The sequence below is a fragment of the Olea europaea genome, chromosome 20 (genome assembly GCF_002742605.1).
Source record: "Olea europaea var. sylvestris chromosome 20, O_europaea_v1, whole genome shotgun sequence".
Taxonomy (NCBI): Eukaryota; Viridiplantae; Streptophyta; class Magnoliopsida; order Lamiales; family Oleaceae; genus Olea; species Olea europaea.
Genome location: NC_036256.1, coordinates 10747753 through 10774700, shown reverse-complemented (window position 1 = coordinate 10774700; position 26948 = coordinate 10747753). Strand labels below are relative to the sequence as shown.

At 33.1% G+C, this 26948-nt stretch overlaps 1 protein-coding gene across 1 annotated transcript; it reads left to right on the top strand.

Moving 5' to 3' along the window:
- The first annotated feature begins 18330 nt into the window (after positions 1–18330).
- LOC111369608 (RING-H2 finger protein ATL16-like) lies at positions 18331–19636 on the top strand. Its single transcript, XM_022991191.1, has one exon. The coding sequence runs from the start codon at positions 18569–18571 to the stop codon at positions 19496–19498; it is 930 nt and encodes a 309-aa protein (XP_022846959.1). The 5' UTR covers positions 18331–18568; the 3' UTR covers positions 19499–19636.
- Positions 19637–26948: the final 7312 nt, after the last annotated feature.

Genomic DNA, 26948 nt, shown 5'->3' with positions numbered 1-26948 from the left:
ATAGACTTAAGCATTTTGATCACAAGTTCACCATTAGTATGTTTTCGATCAAAGTCTTTGAAGCCATTAAGTAAAACGAGTAATCATATCAACAATGAGTTCATTTTGTTTCATGAATTTTTTTTTTCAAAATCATCAACCAAAAGATTTATCTTAGTTTCTTTTACCTTACTAGTACCCAAGTGAGTGATTTCTAAAGTATGTCAAATGTTATAAGTGGAGTCATAAGTACTTATATGATTAAATTAATTTTTATCTAAAGCATAAAAAAGTAAATTTTTTGCTCTAGCATTTAAAGACAATTTTTGTTTGTCTTCTTCATCATACTCCTTTATTGGTTTTGAAATGGTTTAATCCGATTTACCATCAACCTTAGTAATTTTTGTAGGCATATAAAAACCAAATTCAATAATCACGCAAGCATTATAATCTATTGATTGAATATATATCATCATTTTAGCCTTCCAATATTTATAGTGAGTACTATCAAAGAAAGAATGGTGAATTGTAGAATGCCCCTCAAGATTTTGAAAATTGGGGCAGCCATTGCCCAAGATTGAAAAATCTTAATTTTAAAATGAGCACCTTGCTCTGATACCAATTGGTTTTTGAAACTTTTCGAATATTAATCTTAAATCATGCAATTTAAGGACAAGTAGAACAATCAAATAATAAAAATTAACAAATAGCGATAAGTAAAAGAGAATAGATTATGCAAACAATATATTTTAGGAGGTTCGATCCAAACCAATGATATGTGTCCTCTATTACCTAGCTATCTATCACAAGCAAGGCGTTTTCATTATATCGATTGGTTTATGGTGCAATCCAAATTCTTACAACATATTTGGTGACTTACAAACAAAGATCACCAATCTTTATACAATATTGAGCTTTCAAGGGACAATATGACCCACACGACAACTTTCAATAAGGAGTAAAATCCTTATACTATTGAACTTTCAAAGAACCTCAATATGACTCACAAGTTTAAAGTAATGAATTGAGTACTAAGAAATACTAACACTTCAATGAATAGCGATAAATGGTAGCTCAAGTGTTAGATGAAAAATTTTGGTGAATATAATGACTTAAAAGTTTAATTCAATCAATCAATGTTTTTAGTGTAAGGAAGTAGAAGTAAATGTGATGTAAGTTCAAAAACTTACCTTAAAATATATCTATCTTTTATGAGTGATATGAATATGCTAAGCACCAAGAGAGAGATAAGAAACTTTGATGAATATGATGATTTAATAGTTTAATTCAATTAATCAAAGTTTTAATATAAAGAAAAAGAAGAAGAAATGAATGCAATGTAAGTTTAAAAGATTTGCTCAAATATTTCCCTCTTTAATGTTCTTGAAGAACCTTGCATTGAACGTGAAAAAGAGAATCTATTTATAGAAGATAAAGAGCAAAACATCTTGGAGGAACAGACGAGGGTTAGGACCTCTGCCTCGAATTCGAAAGTTCAAAATAGCCATTAGATGTCAAACTCAACTTCCTTATTGCCTTCATTTGATCAGACTTGAATATATTGAAAAATGTAGACTTTTTGAAAATGATTTCGACTAGTTTTTCAAGATAAGTGATATATTTAAAAATATGATCTAAGTTCAAATATTAATTTAAAAATCAATCTCATCTTTGATCAAAATATTTTATGCAAGTGATAATCAAAATGACTTTTAATGCATAAAATTATTGTAGAGATTTGATTATTCATTGCTAAAGATTAAATTATTACTACCTTTACCAAAAAAGTCTAGTCTATGATCTTTTTTTGAAGTTTGACTTTTAAACTTATGTCTTGAAGAATTTGACTTGAATGCTTGATTTCGATCTTGAACTTCATCGTGAATCCAATTTGTAATATGATATTCTTGATTACGATTTTTTTACGACGACCAATCAATTTATCATTGAATGCTTTGAAAATATAATCATTTAAATTCAATTGTTAGATAATACGATTAACTTGTTTGTTATGATAAAAAATATAAGGTTAAAGTCAACCATAGGTCAGTATGATATGCTTGACTAAGATACTAAATGAGCTCAGTATTGATATAATAATTCTCACAATTTAATACTTGAACTCGCAACTTTAAGCCTTCGATAAAAACTAGAAATTTTAATTGAATCACGACTTATGTGAATATGAACTCTAATATGATTAGGTGACAAAACATAACTTAAACATTTACTATAATTTGTCACAAAAATAATTTTCAAAGGCAAGCACGAAATTAACGTAGACTAGATCAAGTGAGTGTACTTATATTACCACTTAAAGCGCATAAATTGGGAAAAACTTAAAACAATGTGAATCTCTTCCTTACAAGAATTTAGGAAAATTATCGCTTTAAAATATGAATTTTTAAGTCCTTCCACCCTTAAAATATACTCAAAATTTAGTTTATTTGGTCATAAATCTTTGGATACTTGGCCTTAATTTCTTATTCTCTTTCCAAAGTAGACTACTCTATTGTATGATTGCTCGGCTAGATCCAAACTAATTGATCTTCTTCATTTATTAGCAATTCTAATATCTCAACTAGTAATTCTTTGGACGTTATATTTGTTTTGTGAATAAGCTGACTGACCATTGATCACATTACTCGGGCCGTGAAGATATTTCCTCAACATAGAGATGTGAAATACATCGTACACGGCTGATAATTATGGTGGCAATGCCAAAAGATATGTCACTTATCCAATCCTCTCTAGAATCTCAAATGGATCGATAAATCTTGGTTTCAACTTCCTTTTCTTTCCGAATCTTAGTACACTTTTCATTGGTGCCAACTTTACAAAACTTTATTCTCGACCTCAAACTCCAATTCTTTCCTTCTCTAGTCACCATAACTTTTCTAACAATTTTGATCTGTTTTAATTCTCATTCTAATATTTTCAATAGTCTCAACTATTTTTGCAATGACCTTTGGATCTAAACTTTTCCTTTCACTCACTTCATCCTAGCAAACTGACGAACGATACCACCGACCATATAAAGCCTTGGACGATGCCATCCCAATAGTAGCTTAAAAATTGTTATTTAGGCTAATTCTACTAACAACAAGTGAATTTCCCAATTACCATCCCAATCTTAGACACAAGCTCTCAACATATTCTCTAAAACTTGGATGGTTTGTTTAGTCTGAGGATGGTAAGCAGTACTAAAAGTCAACTTAATCCCCATTGCTATCTGTTAACTCTTCCAAAACCTCGATGTAAACGACAGAGGTCTCTATCAGATACAATTATGTTGGTACTCCATGTAGTCGACTATCTCTCTAACACATAGATGTGCAAACTGATCCATATTACAATTCATTCTGGCCAAGATGAAATGAGTGGACTTTGTCAATGGATCCACTATTACCCATATAGCATCATGACCTTTCGTTGACCTAGAAAACCTTACTACAAAGTCCATTGTTATTTTCTTCCACTTCCATTTTGCTATATTTATCGATTTTAATAATCCTGATGGCCTCTAATGATTGGGTTTAATCTACTAATAAACAAATCACCTCAATACGAATTGAGCTTTTCCCTCTTTCATATTTCTCCACCAAAATAAACTACGTAGATCTTGAGATACATTTTTTGTCCTACCTGGGTATGTCATGTATTCCAACCACACATCTTATCTTTTTTAAGAATGGGTCCTCATTCTAAGCCTCTATTATCTTGTTCATATGTGTAGGCTTTTGTATTAATGCTACAAAACTCTTGTTCAAATCGATAGCGTTAGCACTTCAATTTTCAGATTATTAAAATCCTTAATTAATAACTTTTTATTTGTTCACAAACTAATAATTGGTCTAGCTTCTTCCTACTTAGTGCATTGGAGACTACATTAGCCATAGTAGAATGGTAATGGATAATGCAGTCATAGTCCTTTTATGGTCAATGTAGATTTGACACTTGCTTTCGTACAAGTACTGATGCCAAATTTTGAGAGCATGAAATACTATTGCAAGTTCTATATTGTGCATCGGATAATTTCATTTATACTTCTTCAATTACTTAGATGCATACGCTATCACATTCCCATTTTGCCTCAACATACACCCCAATGTCAACTTAGATGCATTACTATAAATAACAAATCTATCTAAACCTTCTGATACGATAAACACTAGAGCAGATAATTTTTTCTTTTAACTAATAAAAGCTTTTTAATACATTTCAAACCAAATGAACTTAATTTCCTTCCGATCAACTGTGTCAAAAAGGTCTTGCAATTTTTGAGAAATCATCTATGAATCATCGATACTAGTCGGCTAAACCTAGAAAGCTCATAACTTCTCCAACATTAGTAGGTATTGAGCAATTATTTACAGCATCGACCATGGTTGGATCCATTTTAACCCCATAGATGGTCACTATATGATTAGGAATCCACACGATCTAGCCAATACTCATACCTTTTGAATATTTGGTTTTTCCTCGCGTAAAGTCTTCAACAATGTCCTTAGTTTTTGTTCTTCTTCAAGCTGCTGAACATTCCTCGAGTATACCAATGTATTATTGACAAACACAATGACAAATTGAACTAGATACTGTTGAAATACTCGACTCATTAAGTCCATAAACACATTAGGTAATAGATATAAACAAATGTGTTGTACCGAAATCAATACGGATACATACATAGATACCAAGACTGATAGGATAATTGCAATTTACGTCTGGATCCTCGAGGACTTTATTAGGGTTATGGACAACACTCGAGCCTTCCTCATCTTCGCCTGATCATTCTCCTTACTTAGCACTTTCTAGTATCCTAGAGCATAGTGGCCTGGCTGACTACACTTTTAGTATGCATTTTTCCCAACATAACATTTCTCTTTATGGTTTTTATTGCATTTAGGGCATAGAGGTATGACATTAATAGACTAACGAGGATTGACTCCATTATTAGGCATCTTGTATGATCTTGATTTTTCACACTTATTCTGATTAACTTGTTATCTCTCATATACTTATTATGTTGACTTTGAAGTTTATTTTAGCCCTAGTATACGTCATAGTTTGGGCCTTTTTCAGAAATTTCTTGAATGTAGTCAGCTCATGAAAACTCATAATCTACCTTATTTTAGGATGCAGACCCACTCATACCATCTAGCCTTTATCTGCTTGATGATAATGAAGTATGAAAAATGTCGAGATAGTTGCTTAAACTTTATCTCGTATTTAGTAATGTCCATATCCCCTTGAATCAATTGAAAGAACTCAATTTCCTTGTAGTCATGAAGAGCTTGAGGAAAATATTTTCCTAGCAGTTCAATCTTAAATTGATACCGTGTATTACATTGTTCCATCCTAGTGTGGGTAAGTAATATAGATTCCCACCAATGGTCAGCTCCTTCCATTAACATAAACTCAACGTACAATGCTTTCTATTTATCTAGGTACGAGATAAGTCGAAAAATCTTTTCAATTGAATGAAGTCATTCCTCTATTGCCAATGGGTCATTATAGCCATCAAACTCAAAGGTTATATTCGTGAAACTGCTCGATGAATGGCATGGCTTGTGTAATAGTAAGTGTTGAAGCATTGGGTGAAGTCGAAGCAGTTTGTGTTGCAATTTATGGCATTGTCGGTACATCTCGTCAAATACACAACAATCACACATGAAACAAAATAATATGAATAGAAAATATATCTTTTATTATTAATTAGATCCTTCGTAAGGAATACAATAAATAAAAGAGTGTTTGGTGCACCAACTAAAAACAGGAAATCCTACTCAACCTTACGGCTGACAAAAACAACGATTCCACTATACATATAGCTTTGGACATAGCATGGTTCACAGTGCTGACGTGGAATATTTGCCCCAAAAAAAAAGGAAAACGAAAACGAAAACAAAAATACAACTCATACTAAGAGGCCAAACCGGGTTATTCTTGCATTTCAAAGACCCGACTCTAAACCTAATCACCGAATCTCTCAGCTACCGCCGTTGCAAAGTTGCTCTCTCCGAATTTCGCGATGACCGTCGACCTTACCTCCGACTGAAAAAAAACGAGCACTACTCCACGAGTTCGCCGCCTAGTTTCCAGTTAAAACACTACCCTTTCAGTTGCTGTGATTTTTGAGACGAACCATTGAAGCATGTTCGGCTGTCGCATAATCAGTACCACCATCGTTACACTCCCTCCGTCGACAATAGACGATCAGTGGACTACCTCCTTCGTGTTGGGTAAGTAAAAAGAAAGCAACATATGTGATTTTCCTTTTTTATGAATGTGGTTTACAATTTCTTAAAATTGATTTGCTTTAACCTCTTTCCTGTTGAAACAATTATTGGCTTTAGCCTTTTCTGTGTGCGAGATTATTTGTTGTTTTCATGTTATTCATTGAGTCCATAGATGTGAGAATGAAGATGAGTAAGGAGCTACAATTGTGAAATGTTTCTGGGCAATTGAAGCCTTTTCATTGTGCGAGATTATTTGTTGTTTTCATGTTATACATTGAGTCCATATATGTGAGAATGAAGATGAGTAAGGAGCTACAATTGTGAAATGTTTTTGGGCAATCGAACTCTCTAGCATGAATATAACCAATTTTTCTTTCAAATTCAGCACGTAAAATTTAGGTTATCTGGCAGGAGGATAACCAGATAACCAATGTTTCTGGGCAATGGAATGTTGGTTGTGCTTTTTTTAAAACGTGCTTCATTTATGTGGTGTTTCTGGGCAATTGAATGCTGGTTGTGTTTTTGGGCAATGGAATGCTAGTTGTGCTTCCATGCATTTTAATGTGCTTCTTTTTTGTGATTGAACTAAGATACTTCGATGTCGGGTAAAAATAGGGAAATTTGTCATTGTTGTAGAATGCCGGAACATATGATGTCGGAATGTCCCAAAAAGAGAAGATACCCAAATGCGGTGTAGGATTCGTCAAATGGATGGAGGTGGAAAAGTACAACGAACATAAAGGTCTATTATTTCATTGTTGTAGCCGCAACTGTAGGTACTTCAAATGGATCACTTGCTAAGCTAACGGATGAGAAAGACTTGAAGATTTCCTTGAATAAAAAGATGCGCAAGAGAAAACGTGTTTCAGAAGATTTGACATGAAATCCAATGCATTGGGAATGTGAAACTTAAGTCTTTGTATTACTATGTTGATATGATCCAGGAGTCAAGTCCGACAAAGGCAAGTGCGAGACGAGACCCATTGATAGTCGATGGCAGACCAATGATGCGATCAAGTGCAAAGCAAGTGAAACAAGCGATGGGATTGCTCGTTCAAGAAACCATTGATGGAACCATGTTCGAGACTCAAAATGGAGCGACTTTCATGTTCGGGTCGAAGGCCGAATCAATTTGGATCAATTTGTTATCAAGCGACGAAAGCAAAGGTTGAAGACAACACCATGCGGCCGCACACATGCATACCGAAAATCAAAAGTGCAATTTCAGTTGAACCATGTGACCGCATGGATTTACACCATGCGGCCGCATAGGCAAAAAATTTGGCGAATTTTTCAATTTTGGCAATTTTCCATATTTTGTTAGATTTTGATTCTTTTCCATATTTTGGAGATTATACTTGACTTTTGCACGATTTTTGCCTAGTTTTTAGGTTCAGTATAAATAGGAATTTCCATTCAATTGTTAAAAACCTTTGACATTATTGATATTGAATTAAAGTGAGGCGTATTGTCTTCTCTTCATCGTTCTTCATTGAACAATTTCTAACTTATCAAGTGTTAACTTGTGGCGTTCAAACAACCAGATTTAATTCTTGGATTACGTGATCAAGGGGTCTTTCAAGCGTCGTTCTTGTTGGATTTTTTGGTTCGACTTTCTTTTGGATTAATCCTAAACTTTGGATTAATTTGGCTTTTTTGGGTTCGTCAATCTCGTTGTGGGTTTCGTAGTTAACGTTGCTATGGAGTTCGCATCATATGTAGTATGGCATGGGTTTATGTAGGGTAATATAGTGACAATGCAATTCCAGTTTGTAGTAGTTTAGAGTATTCGCCAATGCTATCTTATCTCAACTTTGGAACTTCAAATTATGTATGTGACAATGTAGTTTTATGTGCTCTTTGAATTCAATAACACCAACAATTGAGTTTTATGTGCCTTTCAAGTTATCTTGCGATAGAAAAAAAAAATCTTCTCTGAGGATTTCAACCATGCCAACCACCATGTCCTGAACTCTTACTCCAACACAAAGAAGACAAATATAGTTAAATACCCAATCATTAGATAATTGAACATAAATTGAGATCATATCAAATGTTTATCTAATGCAACAACATTTCTGTAGTCAGGAAATCAGCATCATTTTCACTAAAAACTCACTAGAAATTTATAAAGCAAAAAAAAATAATAGCTCCAAAATAGAGGTCCATTTGCCTCATAAAATGCATTACTTAATAGAAAGCCAAACAAAAATGTACAAAGGCATCACTCAAGAATCAAATTTGAACAAAGCTGACAAAAGAGCTTGATGTACATCATTCATTACAATCTGAAAATCGTCACATCTTAAACCAAACCAGAGGGAAAAAAATCTACGTGTTTACATTGCATAATACAACCACCTATTGATGTTCACTAGTAGGCATGAATAACGGTGCTATTGATGACTGGGAGGCACTGTACATCCAGCCTGTTACTGCACTTTGAGAGGATGGCATCAGTGGTTGGAATGTGATTACCCACCTCCAGCACAATCGTAGCATCCCCTCCTACATTATCATCTTCTAATGTGATTACATTGTCCATCAAGTTCTCATCATTGGATTCTACAAATACTTCATCATCCAATATTTCCGTTATTTCTTTTCATACATCGAAATCAACAAAGCCGTATGTTTAGTATTAGAAAAAAGGGAAATACAGTACCGGAAGCAGGATAATCACAATACGGTTTCATTACACTAAGCAATATAATATTAGCAATCTCACAATACCAAAAATAGGTAACATTCACTCTTTTCACAAAATTAGGTACCCTTTGGGGTCAAACCCCAAATCCCATACTTGAGCCTTATTAAACCAAACATTTTCCTAGTAGTTTTTATATGGGACAAAGGTTTCCATAAAACACTTAAATCAAAATTCTTAACTAGTATTGAGCTCAAAGATGCTCATTTAAAGCATTTCCAATAGAAATAGTAAAAGGGCATGGAGCAAAAATGAAATGAACAGAAATGTTATGCTTTATATGCAGGATGGCCACAAAATTCACGACCACCCACCACCACCACAACACCAAAAATAGCTCACATGGACAACGAAATCATCCACAAAATTTGCAATTACACACAAATTTAGCTTCATTAAAGATAATGTCATCGCAGATAACTCATTACGCTACTTCATAGATGGCCAACTACTTCTGAGATGCATAGACATGTAATTGTACATTTTCAAAGTGCAAGTCCAATAAAGTTTGGATTCTACCTTTCGCAACCATTTGTTCCTCGTCTGTGGTCGCGAGAGTGGATGTCATGTCTACCGGGAAAAAACTCTGAATGGAAATGCTGTGGTGTAGTGAGAGATGGATGTCATCGGGACCCAGTATTGTGAAATTTTTTTCGCGTTCTAACCGACGCCGTAGCGAGAGAGGATTCTACTTGGAAAAGAACTCCTAAACGGAAATGGCCCAGTTGCCAAGTCATGAGAGGTGGACGTCTACTAAGCCAGACCCAGAGCTCAGAAAATTTTTCGTGTTCTCACCGAAAATGAACCCATTGCACACTTAGATCTATCGAGAAATAAATTGCTCACAGGTTTCGCTTCTGGGTATTGGGGAATCTAACTTTTGACGATGGGAATAGATGAATAATGGGAATTATTGAAACAGGCCGGGTTGTAAAGAATGAAATAATGACCAAATCCAAATAACCCCCCTTTCCCTGAATTTCCACATGAAGCCGTTCCTGCCTACTTCCACATCAGCCCATTTTGAAATGCTGTGAACATTTGTTGTACAAGAAGCATTATTCTTTTTTCTTCTTCTTCTTCCTTTTTTTATTTAATACAAAACAAGAAAAAAAAATATACATATGACAAGACGGTTCTAAACGTACGGGCCTTAGAATTTTGAGAATAAATAAAAAATAATAATTAAAAATAAAATAAAAACAAGATAGCTCTAGACGGGTGAGCTCGAAGTCAAACATGGTTTGATGTAGACTGTAGCTATGTTGCCCTTTTGAACGGACAGCTTTATACTTTACTAGCAGCAATATTTGACTAACAATTAACAATTTCTATAGCAACACCAAGATTAGTCAAGTCAACAATACATTTTAGCTATCCTTCGTTGTTTCCTTCATTTGATTGATCTTTAATAGCAAAGAATCTCTATTTCATTAGAATTGTAAAAAAGGCATTGGCAAGTGATCATGGTTAAAAATGAGATTTCAAACGTGGTTGGGTGAGACACGAAATTTGAAGAAAGTGACATTGCCTCACAAATTTTCTAATAATCAAACACCATTAATGACATTGAAATAATTGGAATTGCTATTCGAAAACATGAACCATTGAAGTCAGTCCTTGAACCTTGCTATAGAAACAGGGCCAAATGACAGGCCTTTAAATAGGGGCCGAAGTGGCTTGATCTGAATCTCATTTTTTAAAATGAGATTCAGATCAAGTGTAAAAAATGAGATTCAGATCAGGGTCGAGTGAACAGGGCCTGTCATTTGGCCCTGTTTGAATGGCAAAACCCGCAGTACCTTGATTGTATCTCATAAGGAGAAATGTGTAATCAATCATATGCCAAGATCTTGATTTCATTTAGAGAACTATAGTCTTTATACCCCCCTCAAATCAGCATTCATATTCTGTAAAATAAAGTTTGAGGCTCAAATAAGAGAACATTCACGTATGACTTAACTAGTTGCAGGGGAATAATTAGATTAGCACTGTGACGATAACTTTCTTTGTCGCTGCAAAATAAATAGTTCAGTCAGCTCTAATTGATTGCCAAAAAGGAGATGTTCCAATTCAGTAGACTCTTATCTAAATGAGAGGTTAAATACATTGATAGGCACTTAGCAAAATCTATTGGTTACTATAAACCACTTTTTTTTTTCCTTTTAAGTTGGTCATTCAACTTGTAAGGTCTAAATAAGTCTCGGCAAGTTTTGTGTTCAAAATCATTAAATCGAGTTGAATTGGGATTATTTTGACGGGTGTTAATAGTTGATTTACTATGTCATAAAAAAATCATGGAAGTGGGAGAACTCACCTTATCTATTGCTCAAGTCCTTGACAACGAAAGCTACTCGAGCATAATTTTCATAGCATGTGTGCTTTATGATTGTTCAAAAGGTGCTTGAGTACAATTTTCAGAACACCTGTGCTCTCAAAAGTTGGTCGAGCACATTTTTCAAAACATGTATGCTCGATGAACGTCCATAAGGTGGTCAAAGGGTCCATCTAGGTGAGAAAACAATATTTTCCTATTTCAACCTCTAAATGCTCCTAAATCACCTCAAAATGTGAAATACAATTTATATAAAGCATAAACACTTGTGTTTCATTGTGTCTTAAAAGATAAGAAAAAAGGAGTGAATTTAAGTAATCGATTGTAATAAAAAAATTTCTTCTACATTCAAAAAACTAAAACACTACAAAATCTTCTACCATATAGCTTTCATAGTTCTTATGAATATGATATGTGACCGGAGTTTCGATTAAAGTAGAGCAAGTTCATTCTTAAAGATCCACAAGGGAAAAAAGGTCCCTAGGTTCGGAAACAAATGCTATAGTGCACAATCGAAGAGTTCTTTGGGTAATTATGGATTAGGGTCAGAGTTTAGTAAAGTTTAGTATTATATGAACCAAATATGTAATTTCAATCTTTTCATAGTTAATCATTTGGTGGCATGGGTGCAGATATTTTCTCTCTTAAAGAGTTCTTTTAAGGGTTTTTTCCTTCATAAATAATTATTGGTGTTATTTAATTTTTAAGCACTTTTACTTGCTTTGATGATTACTATGCCAGAAAGTTATTTCATTTATATATAGACTAGATAATTTGTGATTTGTTGCAAATTATTTTTGATAAATTAAATTTAGCGCGAAACACCGATTAACCACCATTTAGGTGTTCCCATGAGTTGAAACATCAGTTTTTCCCAACTTGAACATCATTTCAGTTTGATCATTTCTTTCATGCCCTATAAAGCTATTTGCCAACTTGTCGTCCGTGTAGCACAATCAAATAACTAATATAGATGACATGACAAAATAGAAACAAAGTCCAAGTGACTGATCACTTTAAATTAAGGCCCCATTTGGGAGAGATTTTGAGAATTGATTTTTTGACCGTTAGAAGAAAAGTGGGGTCTATTTGTGAGAGAAAAAGTCAAAAATTACGGTTGAAATAGTGAAATAACGGTCAAAAAATCAATTTTTTGAAGTAAAAAATCCCTTCCAAACAGGCTCTAAATTTTAAGTTTAGTGATCAATTTAGAATGAAATAAGGGATCACCGTTCATGACTCGATAAAACTCCCTGACTACGTGCGTTTAAAAAATTTTTGTTGCAACAAAGTCTAATATCTTCGTGTAAAAAATGTCTATTTAGTACATACCTCATGTTTGGTACATTTAGTTATAAAATCGGATCAAAGAGGTAAAGAGCAAGTGGAGTAATGCTGAATATATTGTGGGTTCCAAACTATTATCATACGTCGCACTTTGTTCCCTGTTCATTTTTTTGACATTCAGATCAAAAAATTTGTGTTTTGGTGCACGTTAAGTCCTTATGGATGACTTGTAAGGTGAGTTTAAGAGAAAAAAATCTCGTGCCATGTGCATGACTTATTTTCTCAAATGTATTTCAGTCAACAGTATTTATTTCTTAAAAAAATGATAAAGAGAAAAGTAAGAGTAAAAAGAAAGAACAAAGAATATAGAATGATGGGAAAGAGCTAGACTAGTGTTTTTCAATCAACGTAGCACTCTTATTTTTTTCCCTTTATATTTACAATTTCTTTTACACAACAGAAGCAAAAGGGTTCTTGAAATCAATCACCAAATCTCGATGTTTTTTGATGTCTTGATAGAACGAAGATATATTAATCTGGATAAATCCAAAAACTTGATGATTCTACGAACACTAAGGTCTTTGATAATTAAATTCTTGCTGATTCCAAAGACATAAATTTAAGAATTAGGAGAACAATCCATATAATTTCAAATTTCATTTGAAACAATTGTCCTGCGTCCAACTTTAGAAAACCTTAAATAATGCCTTGCAAGCTGATTAAGATTTGAAAGGGAAAAGAAAAAAAAAATCTCAATCCATTTTTCTATAGCAAGTATACGATATCGAACAAGTAGTTTTGAGTCCGGATTATTGGTCCCACGAGAACTATACTTTGGAATTTAATTTAATTTAATTTTTTCTTACTACTATTCAAAAAAAGCAAATAAAGATTTGTATATTGTGATTTTTAATCTAAATACGTGAAAATATCAAAATTGCACACAAAAGTCGAAGGAATATTCAAATATGAGATGATATTAGAGCATAACAATTACATCTATTGATCACTTTTAAATCTTAATTCAAGATTCATATTTGTAGTGTTCGATCGAATTCTTCTATTGTATTTAATTTATCACTCTTGAGTTTTCATTGAGTCTATTTAATTAATTCAATTCCATGTCTATATGTGAATCAAGCTTAGTTAAGTGAAACATTGGTTCTAACAATTCATACATGATCGCTGTAATTAGCATAGGTATCTCTACACATTATACTAATTTACCGAATTTTACTATATGGTCTAAATCCTAAACTCACCTCTCAATTCGTAGAAGATTCACAAAATCATCATATTAATGATCAAGCAATCAATGCATTAAACTCATAGTAAAATCAACACATGAAAGATAAAAGAACAAGAAACTTGAATAAAAGAAATAAAAGGCCTCAACAGATTACATTGTTTGCCCTAATATTAAATTTAGCTATCATGGTGAATGAAGAAAAACAAATAACAAAATGGAGAGCGTCATCGGATTTTGAATTGAGATGTAGAGAGGTGGATGAATCTTGCATCAAGTTCCTCTTCTCGTTCCAAATCTTGATTTCAACCTGTTGAGTTATTAGTTTTCTCCTCTTGAATTTCCTCTCTAATGCTCTAGTTGTATATTGTGTCTCTCAATGTGTGGAATCCCCTTTTGAAGTTCTCAATTCTTATATTTATACTCCCCATCACGTCCTCCCTAAAATTGGAGTCTTTATAGGCTTTTCATAGACCAAATCGAAGTAACACAGAAAAAATGGCACAGTGCCTAAGCCCTAGAAAGAGGTGCTTAGGCACTACGAAGAAATCCAATGTGGCACCTAGACGCTATACGTATGGCTCCCAAGTGCCAATGGGCCTGGGCGCTATGCGTGCAACGCCTAGGTGCTGCCTTTTTGTTCCAAATTTCTCCTTTTTGCAAGTGTAGCATCTGAGTGCTGAGTTGCTACACCAAATTCTTTTATTTTGATTTCTTTGTCCCCTTTAGTAACAATTTTTACATTACCTCTCAAAACAACACTAACAAATATATAAAAAACGTTCTATACTTTTTTAGTTTGATTAATACTTTTTCAACTTAGAAGTTTGAGAGATTTGATGTTTAAATTCTTATACAGGAGGTTGGGGAAGGCTAAAATTTTGACGGAAAGATTAACTTGTAAGTATTTAATAAGAAACTAAGGAAAGGGTAAATGTAGAATCTAATGTAGGTTAGCGTATTAGGTCCGTTAAGTGGTTTGCTAATTAGAAAAAAATGTATGACACGAGTATCTCCAACTACTAGGGTGATATAAACCTTGTCTACAGATTTCATAACCAAATGATAAAGAACATGAATAGAGATAAAACTTCAGGCAAAGTTCTTTTGATTTATGGATCACATGGCCTTTTGATTTCTTATTGGATTAAGTGTGGCTTCATAAAATCAAGAATTTTGATTATATTGAAATCGAATGTTTTCAGAATTTTGATGGAAATGAAGAATGAATGAAATGATAGGTAATCATTGATGGGTATAAGTACACATTAAAGCTCATCAAGAAGATATCGTACGAGATTAATCAATTTATTAATGCATTTACTAGGTTTTATAGAAGTTTATAGTTGTTAATGAAAAGGAAAAGTTGATTAGAGGAAATGAGAAGAAACATCCCCTATAGGACAGGAAGAAGTACACAAAAAGGAATAAAGAGTGTGGCAATTTACTTTAGAGGTATTCCTTACATAAACTACCTTCAATGAGAAGAGAATGGTTACAAGGATAGTATCTTGCCTTTTTGTTCTCTCTTCAGTTTTTTCTATCAGCATTATGGATTTGAGAAGTTAAATTGTCAAATCTAAGTTGTCAAACTATGCATTTACACACATGACTTAGTGTTGAACTTTTTTTTTTTAATGGATGTGTGTAGTTCGGGAAAATGTAATTTGCAACTTAGAAAATTTTTGAGTGCACTGTTCTACATCAATTTGTTTCTACAAGTAACATATTGAAAGATTAGAGAGACACGGTCTTCTCAATTTTTATACTTCTTTTCTTATGATTTTGATCATTATGTTTTTTTGATTGACGTCTTCAGGAGAAGGCTGATATTGGAGATGCAGATGGTGCCAAGCCTTTAAAGTTTGATGGCGTTGAGGTATGCCCTTTTGTTACATTGTGTCATTTGAAATTTAGTTGATTGTTGTGTAAGATGGTTATTTTCTGCACAAAAATACATGTAAATATTTGATCTTGACCAGTGTACAGGTCTTTTTTCTTACCATTTACCAATAAAGTTCACCAACTCATATATTGAAGTTCTTGGGGTTAGAAGATATAGAATGCTGAACCAATATTTGTGTTTCATGCATAGATGTGTACATATGTTTTATTGGTATTGCTTACAGCTTGTGGAAGTTGATTTATCTGTGTTAAGGTATAGTCATAGGGCAAAAACATCGTGTCAGAAGCATGCTTCAGAAACTTTCCAATTGGACCTTGTAAAACGGGGAGGTAAACGAGATTTAACGCTATTTAGAATGTAATATAATTTTCACTGAACAGTATGAGAACTCCCCTTATTTTGATAAAATTATTTTTCACCAACAATCATTAGTTTTTGCTATCAGATTGCTATAAATTAAGTCCCAATAAATTCTATTTTCGAGTGGGGGGTTTTCGCATTGTTATCTTTTCTATTTTATTTCAGTTTGTTTCTTAGTTTGTATGTGTGTAAATATGTCTGCATGGAAATGAAAGAATTTTTGCCCTCCCCAGTATATGTGGAGTTCTAGCAGGAATAGTATCATGAAATGAGAGATGAAGAGTGTAACCCTTTTTTGATTGAGATTATCCTTCCAATTTTATACCTATTGAAGAAATATCTTATCAACTTATTATATAACTTTTGATGAATAATTCATCTTTTAACGTTTCTCAATTGATTTAGGATTGATCTTCATTTATTAGCTTAATTGATAGTGCTTTTGATCTAACTTGAGTTAAAAGGATTATGATCAAACTTATAATGCTAATGGTTCAACTTGGATCATTTAAGTAACTTGATTGTCCTTAATCCACATGTAAAAGGATTTCTTGTGTTCTTGAATCATATAATGTTATAAATCTCTTTGCATGCTCAATAAGAGAAATTTCATCCTAGTGTAGTCGTAGTAAACATTCAGTTGATGATGTAATTTACAAGAATTCAAAACATCTAATGCTCTAACATTACCTTCAAAATAGTCTAGCCCGTGCAAAGACTAGTATTAGTAAAAGAATCAATGACACAATTTTTGTCAGGCAAAAATGCGTTGACAATGTGCGCTCATGAATTGAAAAGAAGTAAATAAGCTAGATGGAAGAAGGAAAGGAAATACTATGGCACTCTATGTTTTCTATGCGTCATTTAACATGATAGGAAACCAGATGTTTTCCCAAGATTTGTGATGTGATCCAAGGAAGGCAACAAACTTACAAAGATCCAGTTCAACTTAAAAGGGAACCAAAGACAAGATCAAGAGTTACGGAGGATCAAGGTGGTCACGGAATGAGTTGTTCGAGATACGAAAGCCAAGAGCTCAAGTACAACAAACCAAATAACAACTTACATGTTGGACATGAAGGCCGGATCAAGTTTTTGGTACGCTGGTTTCAAGTTTTGGAAGATATATGAAAAAACGAGAAGCGTGGATAAAAACGTGCATAACTTTCAACTCGAGTATCGAATTTTCACCTATAAATACAATTCGAAAACGTCACAAAATTTTGCACATGAGAAAATAAGAGTCAACATTAAAGCTATGCGATTGCATAGCTTAAAAAGGGATATGGTTTGTCGAATTTTCGCCCATTGTGAATTCGTTTTTAAAATTAATATTTTTTTTATTTTTATTTTTTCACAATTTTCTATGATTCTACAAAATATATTATATGGGGTATAGTACCCTACTAGTCCTAAAAGTTCTTAAAAAGCTTTTTCTTATTGCGGCAACTTTTAATAAATATAGAAATGGTTTTGATTTTACTAATAAATTATATTCGATGGAACTAAATTTTAAATAAATTTGGAAAGACTTATCTGTTATTTTCTTCAGCTTATGTAATGAACCCCATGTACAATTTTAAAGATATAAAAAATGATATAAGAAAAATTACAAATGCTTTAACCCTTGTTTGAGCCCCATTTTTGGTAGGAAAATGCATTTTTGAATAATGTATTGATAAAAAATGTGTAATTAAAAAATAAAGAAAAATTTTATATTTGCGTGTACTATTAAATGATGTCAAAACACTGTTAAAAAATATTTTTTTTCAAAAAATATGACTCAAACAAGGGCTTAAATTTAGTCATAAAATGCTTAAAACCGTAGATTTCGCTGATACAATGATTAAAGTACATCATGAAGCTAATATGGACAACATTAATTAACTACACCAAAAAGTCATATTCTTTCACTCCCATTTGCATAATGTCGGCAGTCCGTGTGGACGGTGGTTGTTATATATTCAACACGAAGCTGCTTCCTCTGTACATAACACTCGTTTGGTTACCCTCATGTATTATTTATAATCAAACAAATTATTTTTCATCTACATATTTTGTGGGACCCATTAATACTGCTGACTTATTTCTCACTCTTCAAGCCCTTGTTTGAGCCCTGTGCTTCCCAAAATTTATTTTTTTTTAAAACTTATTTTCAACCGCATATTCTTTAATAAAATAATATTAAATACAAACCTAAAACTTTTTCTTAATTTTTAATCATACATTCTCCATCAATCATTATTTAAAAATGCATTCTTTCCCTTAAAATGGAGCTCAAACATGGGCTAAATTCACATATCTTTGTCAGCCCTTCCCATAAGTTTGTTCTCCAAGTTTCTGCCTCTCTCTTCCATGATCCACTCTTACTACAATCTCCTTTAAGTCAATTTAGGCTTACTCTTGTATTGCAATCTTGAAATGAAACAACTTGATTAATTCTTTCTACCATTTTGGGTCAAATATTTGAGGAAAAAAACTGATATATTTTTCACATTTAAATTTTCTGATGGATCTTAGTAGCCATAAACTCTATGCCCATGAATCACAAACTCTATCTCCCTTCACAAATTCACCAACCTCGCCATTGCATTCATCTCACAATAATTTTCCCATTATAGCAGCTGCCATTATCGGCATTTTTGCCATTACTATTTTGCTGCTCAGCTATTACATCTTTGTCACCAAATGCTTCTTTAACTTGCATCAAATCAATATCCTTACGCGTTTTTCTGTATCCAGAAGGCAACATTTTGAAGATCTTTCAACATTTTACTCTCCAGAAGTCGAAAAAAGAGGTCTAGATGAGGCTGCAATTAGATCAATCCCATTATTTCAATACAGAAATAATATAGGAAAGGATAAACTTGCAGAAGGATGCTATACGGATTGCGTGGTTTGCCTGAATGAATTTCAAGAAGATGAGAAGCTAAGAATCATTCCAAATTGTGGCCATGTTTTTCATATAGATTGTTTAGACATTTGGCTTCAAAAGAATACTAATTGCCCTCTATGTAGAACAAGCATTTCATCCACCAAAATGATTCCACTTTGTGATCAAATTCTTCCTCTAAACACTCCTCCTCAAGACTGTATCGTCATTGAAATAAACGAATTATCATCCATTTCTCCTTCACCAAGAAAATTAGAGCCAAAAATACATCGAAAAGTGAGCAGAAAATTGAGTCATGTTTCCAGCATGGGAGATGAATGCATTAACAGCAGAAAGAAAGAAGAACAGTTTAGAGTTGAACCAATAAGAAGATCTTTTTCCATGGATTCAGCAGCTGATAGGCAGCTATATTTATCTATTCAACAAATAATAAAGCAGCAAAGTGAGGTAGCTGATGAAGGTTGCAGTAGCAGAGTGAAAAGATCATTCTTTTCTTTTGGTCAAGGATGGGCTTCAAGAAATACGGTTCTAACCTTGGACCAGTAGGGCTACAACAGTATCGTTGTTTTTTTTTTTTTAAGATAGAAATAGGGGTGTCTTAGATTTATGTAATTTTTATACATTTTGGAATTCGATACATCTAGTTGCTGAAAAGATACAATTTATTCAAATCTTTGCAACTCTTTCTAGCATACTCTAATAGAATCATATAATTTCTTAAATGCGAACTTATTTTATTTATAATTTGTTTGATTGTGTCTAAATCACAACAGCGTATTTACTATAATGAAGCACAACAAATCAAAATTTTGTCCATGTAGCTACAAATTATAAGTGTATACATAAATATATTTTATTCATAAAAATGAACAAAAAAAGATCAAAGACTATATGTAACATTCTTCTGTGAGTCACCGACGCCTTTTATTTGCAAAGTAAGCTGATTGCAGTTACTTCGAGTGGACTGTCATTTTCTTCGTTTAGTCTAGAGCTTGAGGTCGGCTTTGAATTTTGCGACCAACATGACTCTTGGATTAGTATGTAAAATTTTAAGTATATTTGATTAAAATTAGTTGTTGACTTTGATTTAAATTAAAATATTAATTTTAATTTCTACCAGATAAGCTTATTTTTTGTCGAAGGATTACTTGGCCTCTGTTTGATAGTCATTATTCGAGAAAAATAATGTTTTGAACAAATTTTTTTAGAAGAGTGTGTGATTAAAAAGTAAGAAAAATTTTAAATTTATATGTAAAATATTTTATTGTAAGAAAAATTTTATTGTAATATATATATATATATATATAGGCATCAAACTGGGACTTACTGGTCCATGGTTTTGAGATAAAAAATCTTGCCCTTGTTTGGTCAAAAATTATTTTTTAATCACATATTCTTTAAAAAATTATTATTTCAAAATACAGTATTTTCAAAATAATCAGGGTCAACCGAGGGCTTAATTTGATCTTAAAGGACAATGGCCCATCATCAGATGCATTATTGCTTCCCTTATGGTTTTGAATTTAAAATTATTTAAAAGCAATAAGTAAAATATTTACAATCAGAAAATGTTCATAGTCAATGTTGCAGGTTGAGAATGGGGTCCACCCTGAAGTTGGAGAAAGTTGACCACAAGTTTCAAAGACAAAGTCGTTCACATTGACTGAAGAGTCGGTTTGATGCAACGTACGCGTCTAATTTTAATTTGTAAGCACGCAATGTTTGAATTGGATTATACTACCATAAATTCAGATTTCAATTTAAATCAAATTTAATAATTAATTTTAATCTCACACACACTAATTTAGATGACTATGTTGTCATCACAACTTCTTTTATTCGGCTGCTTTTTAATTGCAATGATGGTATCCACCATTTGCTTATTATCGTAGATATGTCCTTAACTTATTTTTTATCAATTCTTATCCTGAATATTTCATCCACAAAAATCACCCGTGAACATTATCGAGCAGAGCAATACAATACTAAGTCCTTGTTTGAGCCCCATTTTCCAATAATATATTTTTCTCCAACCTTATTTTTAATTATACATTCTCTTAGTGTTTGTTTGGAATGAAATTTGATAATTGATTTTTTGACCATTATAAATAAAGTGGGTTCTATATGTGAGAGAAGAATTCAAAAATGACAGCTGAAATAGTAAAATAATGGTCAAAAAATTGATTTTAATTAAATTAAAATCTTAACCAAACAAGCTCTTAATGAAATAATATTACATATAAACCTAAAATATTTTCCTACTTTTCAACCATACATTCTCCAAAAGTTTACTATTTCAAATCTATTTTTACCAAATAATGGGACTTAAACAAGAGCTAAATAACTAAAGTATCATTCTCACAAAAAAATATTTTACCGAATATTAGATTATTTGTTTTAATTAAAGTTTTAAAAAAACACGAAAATTATCTAACTAAATTAACTTTATAAAAATATTCTAGAAGACCGAAGTGTTTTTGCGTGAGATTACACCATAATTTATCCGATTCAATTCGTTTTACCTAGTTCTGATAATACACATTCATTCAAACGATCAGAATTTCATAATTTATTTGGACTCTCTTGAATAAATTCAAAATTTCTTTTATGTGAATTGAAATTTTGCGAAAGTTATTAAAAACGTGAAAAGTCATTTAGCTTAATTTTTATTAACAAACATGTAAGTAGTTGATCATGACAATCCGACGGCCTTTATCTAGCACATATCTTATCAATAGTTTCAACTGTTCTTTCAATAATTTCTGGTCCCAAATTTGTCTTTTCTCTTTCTTCATCCCATTGAACTGGTGTTCAGCATCTTCTACCATGAAGGGCCTCATACAGTGTCATTCCAATATTTACCCGAAAACTATAATTTATATACAAATTTTACCAAAGGTGGATACGATTCCCAACGGCTAAAAACACAGGTGTTATAATCAACCTTTGCTTTAACTCTTGAAAATTTTGCTAACACTTATCCATCTATTAAAACTTTACTCATTTTCTTGTCGGTTGTGTTATTGGTCCAACTATCTAGGAAAATCCTTTGATAAATCTTCGATGGCACCCGGTCAACGTCAGAAAACTTCGAACTTCACCGGCATTAGTTAGCATATTACAATTAGTTACTGCTTCCACTTAATTGAATCTACTTTAATTCCTTGAACAATAACTACATGATCGAGAAACCCAACACGCTTCATCCAAAACTCTCGCTTTTTAAATTTGGTGCATAATTATTTCTTACGCGGTATTTCTAACGCTATTCTAAAATGTTTCTCATGCTGGTCTTTTATTCTTGGAGTATATCAAAATGTCATCAATGAAGACTATGAAAAGTATTGATGAAACACACGATTTATTAAATCCATGAATATTGTTGGAGCCTTAGTCAATGCAAACAGCATAACAGCAAATTCATAATGCCCATAACAAGTTTTGAAAGCCCTATTAGGTATGTCACTCGCCTTAAACTTCAATTGATTATATCCAAATCATAGGTCAATTTGGAAAAATACCTTAATCCCTTTTAATTGATCAAATAAATCCTCAATTCTTTGTGGAGGATTCTTATTCTTGATGATCAAACAGTCAATAGTCAATACACATCCTCATGCTTCTATCTTTCTTCTTTTACAAACAATATTGGTACGTCCTGCATGCATACACTTGGTTGGATAAACCCAATGTCCAACAATGCGATTCATTTTGTCTATATTCAGACAAAAAGCTGACATAGGTGTTATGGGTAGAATTTTGTTCACATCTAATCCCATTCGCTCTCTTATCTTTCGTCGCTCAGTGTCAATGTTGGCCCAATAGAGTACTTTTGCCGTTGGTGTTCTTTCCGATCTCTACGCATTTCACCGCTCCACCCGATTTTGATTTGCACTTATAGGATATATCTTCACATTACCATTTCTTTTTGTTATGACTTTTTTTTTTCAATTCATTTCATAACAATTCTTGAATGAGGCCAGGGATGAATTGAAAAAGAAATCTTCATTTGTTCTACCTCATTCAAGAGTTTTTATGTGTTTCCACGCCTTTTAGGACCTCGACAAATGGACCATTGTCAATTTCAAGAATCTGATTTTCAATATCAAAATAGATAGAATTACTGTCTCCCATCGAGGAGTGAAATAAAATATGAAACAGTAAGCTCCCAAGCAGTGGGAGGAGCCAAGTCTCTGAAACCCATTCACTATTTAAAAATAAGCAAATCGATCCCTCTATTGTGTATGAAGGAATGATCCATTTTTTTTATTTGACTGATGGGGCCAACAAACAATAAATTATAACAAAAGCCATGCATGCTCTACATCTGGAAGATCTGCGAATCCCTCTTGCTTATATTAAAACTTTCTTTATTGCTCTTTTATTTTTTTTTCTTTTTTTTTTTCAATAACTCCTAGAACGTGGGTCTCCAAAACTCAATGTCGTAGGTTCAAATCCTACAGAGCGTGATTTTTTTGCAACTGAATTTTCAACTCCTAAATTTCCTTTGGGGCTATTTTGTATAGAGCTTGAAATACTAGTGCCGCTCCAGGAACCAGATTTATTTGGAACTCTACCTATCTATTTGGGGAGTGCCTACCACTGGTATATCCTCAATCTTCATAGCCGTTTGCTTTTCTCGAGAGATGTTATCTAGAAACTATTGGTATTTTTTTCTCGACATTTTCTCTTCTTGCAAAGTCCATATGAATTGGAGATGGAGTTTGGTCGTTACTCCGATGAAAGAAAATTATTCTTCTCCTAGTTTTTTAAAAGACACTTTTCGTTTCTCTATAATGGATAGTTGCATAATTACATACTAATCATAAACAAAATCACATCAAAGTCTTTTATTTCTATTATATATAACTTAACTTTCAATGTTTTTTCCTCAATTTCAAGATTCATCGACCTAGCCAGAGTTGGAGACATTGGGGTCTTCGTTGGGCTACAGCCCTGCAATGCCCCTAGCCCATGTAATTCTTTAAGAAAAGATTTTGAAAATGTAGCCCAAGTCCATTCCTCACAAACACCACCCAATATGACACAAGATGATCTAAAAAGGCAACCACCATCACCAAGACATGGCCCATTCGCATCTCAGTACGTGATCAAAGATCGACACAGAGCCCTCTCGACCTTCATAGTCATCTTCTTGGTGTTAGCAGGAATCACAGCCCTTGTAGTTTGGTTAGTTTATCATCCCCATGACCCCAAGTTCAAAGTTGTGAGTTTAGTCATTTATGACCTAAACTTCACCTCCCCACCTTACATGTTTGCCACCATGCAATTCACTGTGGTCACTAGGAACCCTAATGAGAAAGTATCCTTTTACTATGACCAGTTATTTGTGTTTGTTTCTTACAAAAACCAGGTCATAACTCCTCCATCGAGTCTGTCCCCTTTGTATTATGACTCGAAGAGCACAGTTGCTTTGTCTCCGGTGCTAGGTGGAGGGGTAGTGGCGGCGTCGATCAAGGTGGCCAATGGGTTAGTGATGGGTCGGTCTTATGGGTTGGTGAATTTGAAGCTAATCTTGACTGGGAAGGTAAGGTACAAGGGTGGAGCCATAAGAACTACACATTATGAAATATATGTAAATTGTGATGTGTCTGTAAGCTTCAAGCAGGGGTTTTTACAGGTCAGGTCCTTTGATTGGATCATCAGAATGCCAAGTTGATGCATGATCATATTACTTATTTTCTGCTCTTTTATCATTTTAATTTTGAGTGATGATGCTTAGTTTTCAGTGTGTAATACAATATGCATAGTTAATATTTGATTTTCAAAATTATACATGGGTGTGTCAAAATTTATTTCAAGTTACTTACTTTTCCAAACTTGTCTTTTTTCCTTTTTTTTTTATTAATGAAATTTACTATTTTGGGATGTCTTGAGGACTAGTATCATTTAACTTTATTTTATACTCCGCAAAATAACAAAATATAATAAAAATAACAAGTTGGCATCTAATTGGTGATATAAGAAGATAATTTTGATGGTAGTAATATACTCTATATTTACTTTTATCAGTTAAAAATATGTGTTAAAACTTTGTCGTGAGTGTCCAAAAATATATTTTGACCCACTTTGTCATTAGCTTCAAGAGTTTAACCTTATAAACTAAATCTTGAGTGGCAAAGAGCATATATGAGAACATTTCCATTTTCAGCCCACCCTAACATATCTTGCTGGCTCTTCCCCTGGACCTAGCTAACTAATTTGTAATCAATATTATGCCTGAGAGGATGCTAACTTCTAGTGTACTCCCTGACTTATTACAAGTAATACTAGATTTAGCAATGAAAATGTTAATATAAAAGAGTGGGTAGGTCCCAAATCAAATAGAACATAAGTAGGTATATTAGATATCATTAAAATACTCGCTATTACATTTGAGTTCTCTTGTCAATCCTTTTGAGTCAATGTAAAAAACTCATGCTTGCCCATTTTGTCTAATCATTGTTATCATCCCTCTTTTGGGTAAATGTCGACCCTTGTCTTAATTTACCACACTGAAAGCATGCATTCTTTCCATACAAGCATTCATCATGATTTGGCTTATCGCACTTAGGACATTGTGCTACTGTAGCTACTATGACTTTATTGGCACTAGATACAGTATTAGTTTTCTTATTCTATCATTTGCCCTTTCTTTTATTTTGAACATTCCACTTTCTCTTTCCAAATTTCCCTTTATCCTACTGGTTGTGTAGCTTACTGTATTGCTCTATATTAGCCTTCTAATAGCAACTAGCATGAGCTCATTCCAACATCTAAGGTTATGATGTAACATAAAAATCATATTTAAGTCTGGGTGTAACCATTATTCAAACCTCCAAGTCTTCTTAATTTTCGTGTCAACCAGTTGTAGAGCGTGCCTTGAGAGTTTTATGCAACTTTCATTTGTAATTAGTTAGGGATGTACTACCGTGCTTGAGTTAAATGAATTTGCTTTCCTCAAAATCTCTTAGAGACAGAGAAAAATACCTGTCCACCCTTTTTCCTTGAACTGCTTCCAAGTTAACACCAGCTACTGTTCTTGGGTCCTAGTTCTGGACATCGAATTCCATTAGTAACTTGCATTACCACTAAATATAAACTCTGCACACTGGACCTTTTGAACATTAGTGCAGGCTATAAGTTGAAAAATATGTTCTAACTTGCAAAGTCATTCCTCAATTACTAGTGAACTAGATATTCCATTGAATGTGGAGGGCTTATGCCTTTAGAATAACTGAACTACCAAGGCATGAATCGAGAGAGCAATAAGATCGGGTGTTGTAGATGGAGCTTGATTATGATTCATTTTGTCAAGATCTTGAATTGCTCATAGAAGATCTCTTATCAAGTTGTTTTGGTTTACTCGAGCCACTTCCTTACAAATAAGAAATAATATATTTTGTTAATATTTATATACCAATACCAAAATACTTGAAATGGAAGGACAAAGTGAAATGTTTTAAAACCTAATCACAAATTGATTTTTGTTTTTCACTACATCTTCTTGAGATAGGAAAAACAATTCGATAAATTTTATATATATATTTTTATATAAACGAGTAATCTCTATAGTCTTTACTCATTTCACTATTTGCCTTCTTCTAGTCCTCCTCTGGATCTTCATCTTCTTCTTGTAAGCATTTGTCATAATTGGCTGTGCAACTTCATCATTTGAAGTCATTGACAATTCAAATCCTGAGTGGGAGGTAACATCAACAATCATAGTCTCACGATTCTGGATATAGGCATTGCAAAAATCCTCAAAAGTTAAGTTCCTTAAGTTCACCTTCCGAAATTTGAGATAACATATTTTCTTGCATAAGCTTCCCGATATGTTTCTCATGAGGTGTAAGAGTTTCTAACAAATGAACTATTGCTACTCGATCACTAATCTTGTAACCCGCATTCTATGCTTTTCACCAATGCTGGTATATGCTTCATTTGTGATTGTCAAGGTCTAAGGAGTCGTCTATCTCAAAATCTAGATAAGCTG

What these genes read in the sequence shown, in the direction of transcription:
- LOC111369608 (XM_022991191.1), top strand. Translation starts at nt 18,569, where the DNA reads ATGGATCTTAGTAGCCATAAACTCTATGCCCATGAATCACAAACTCTA.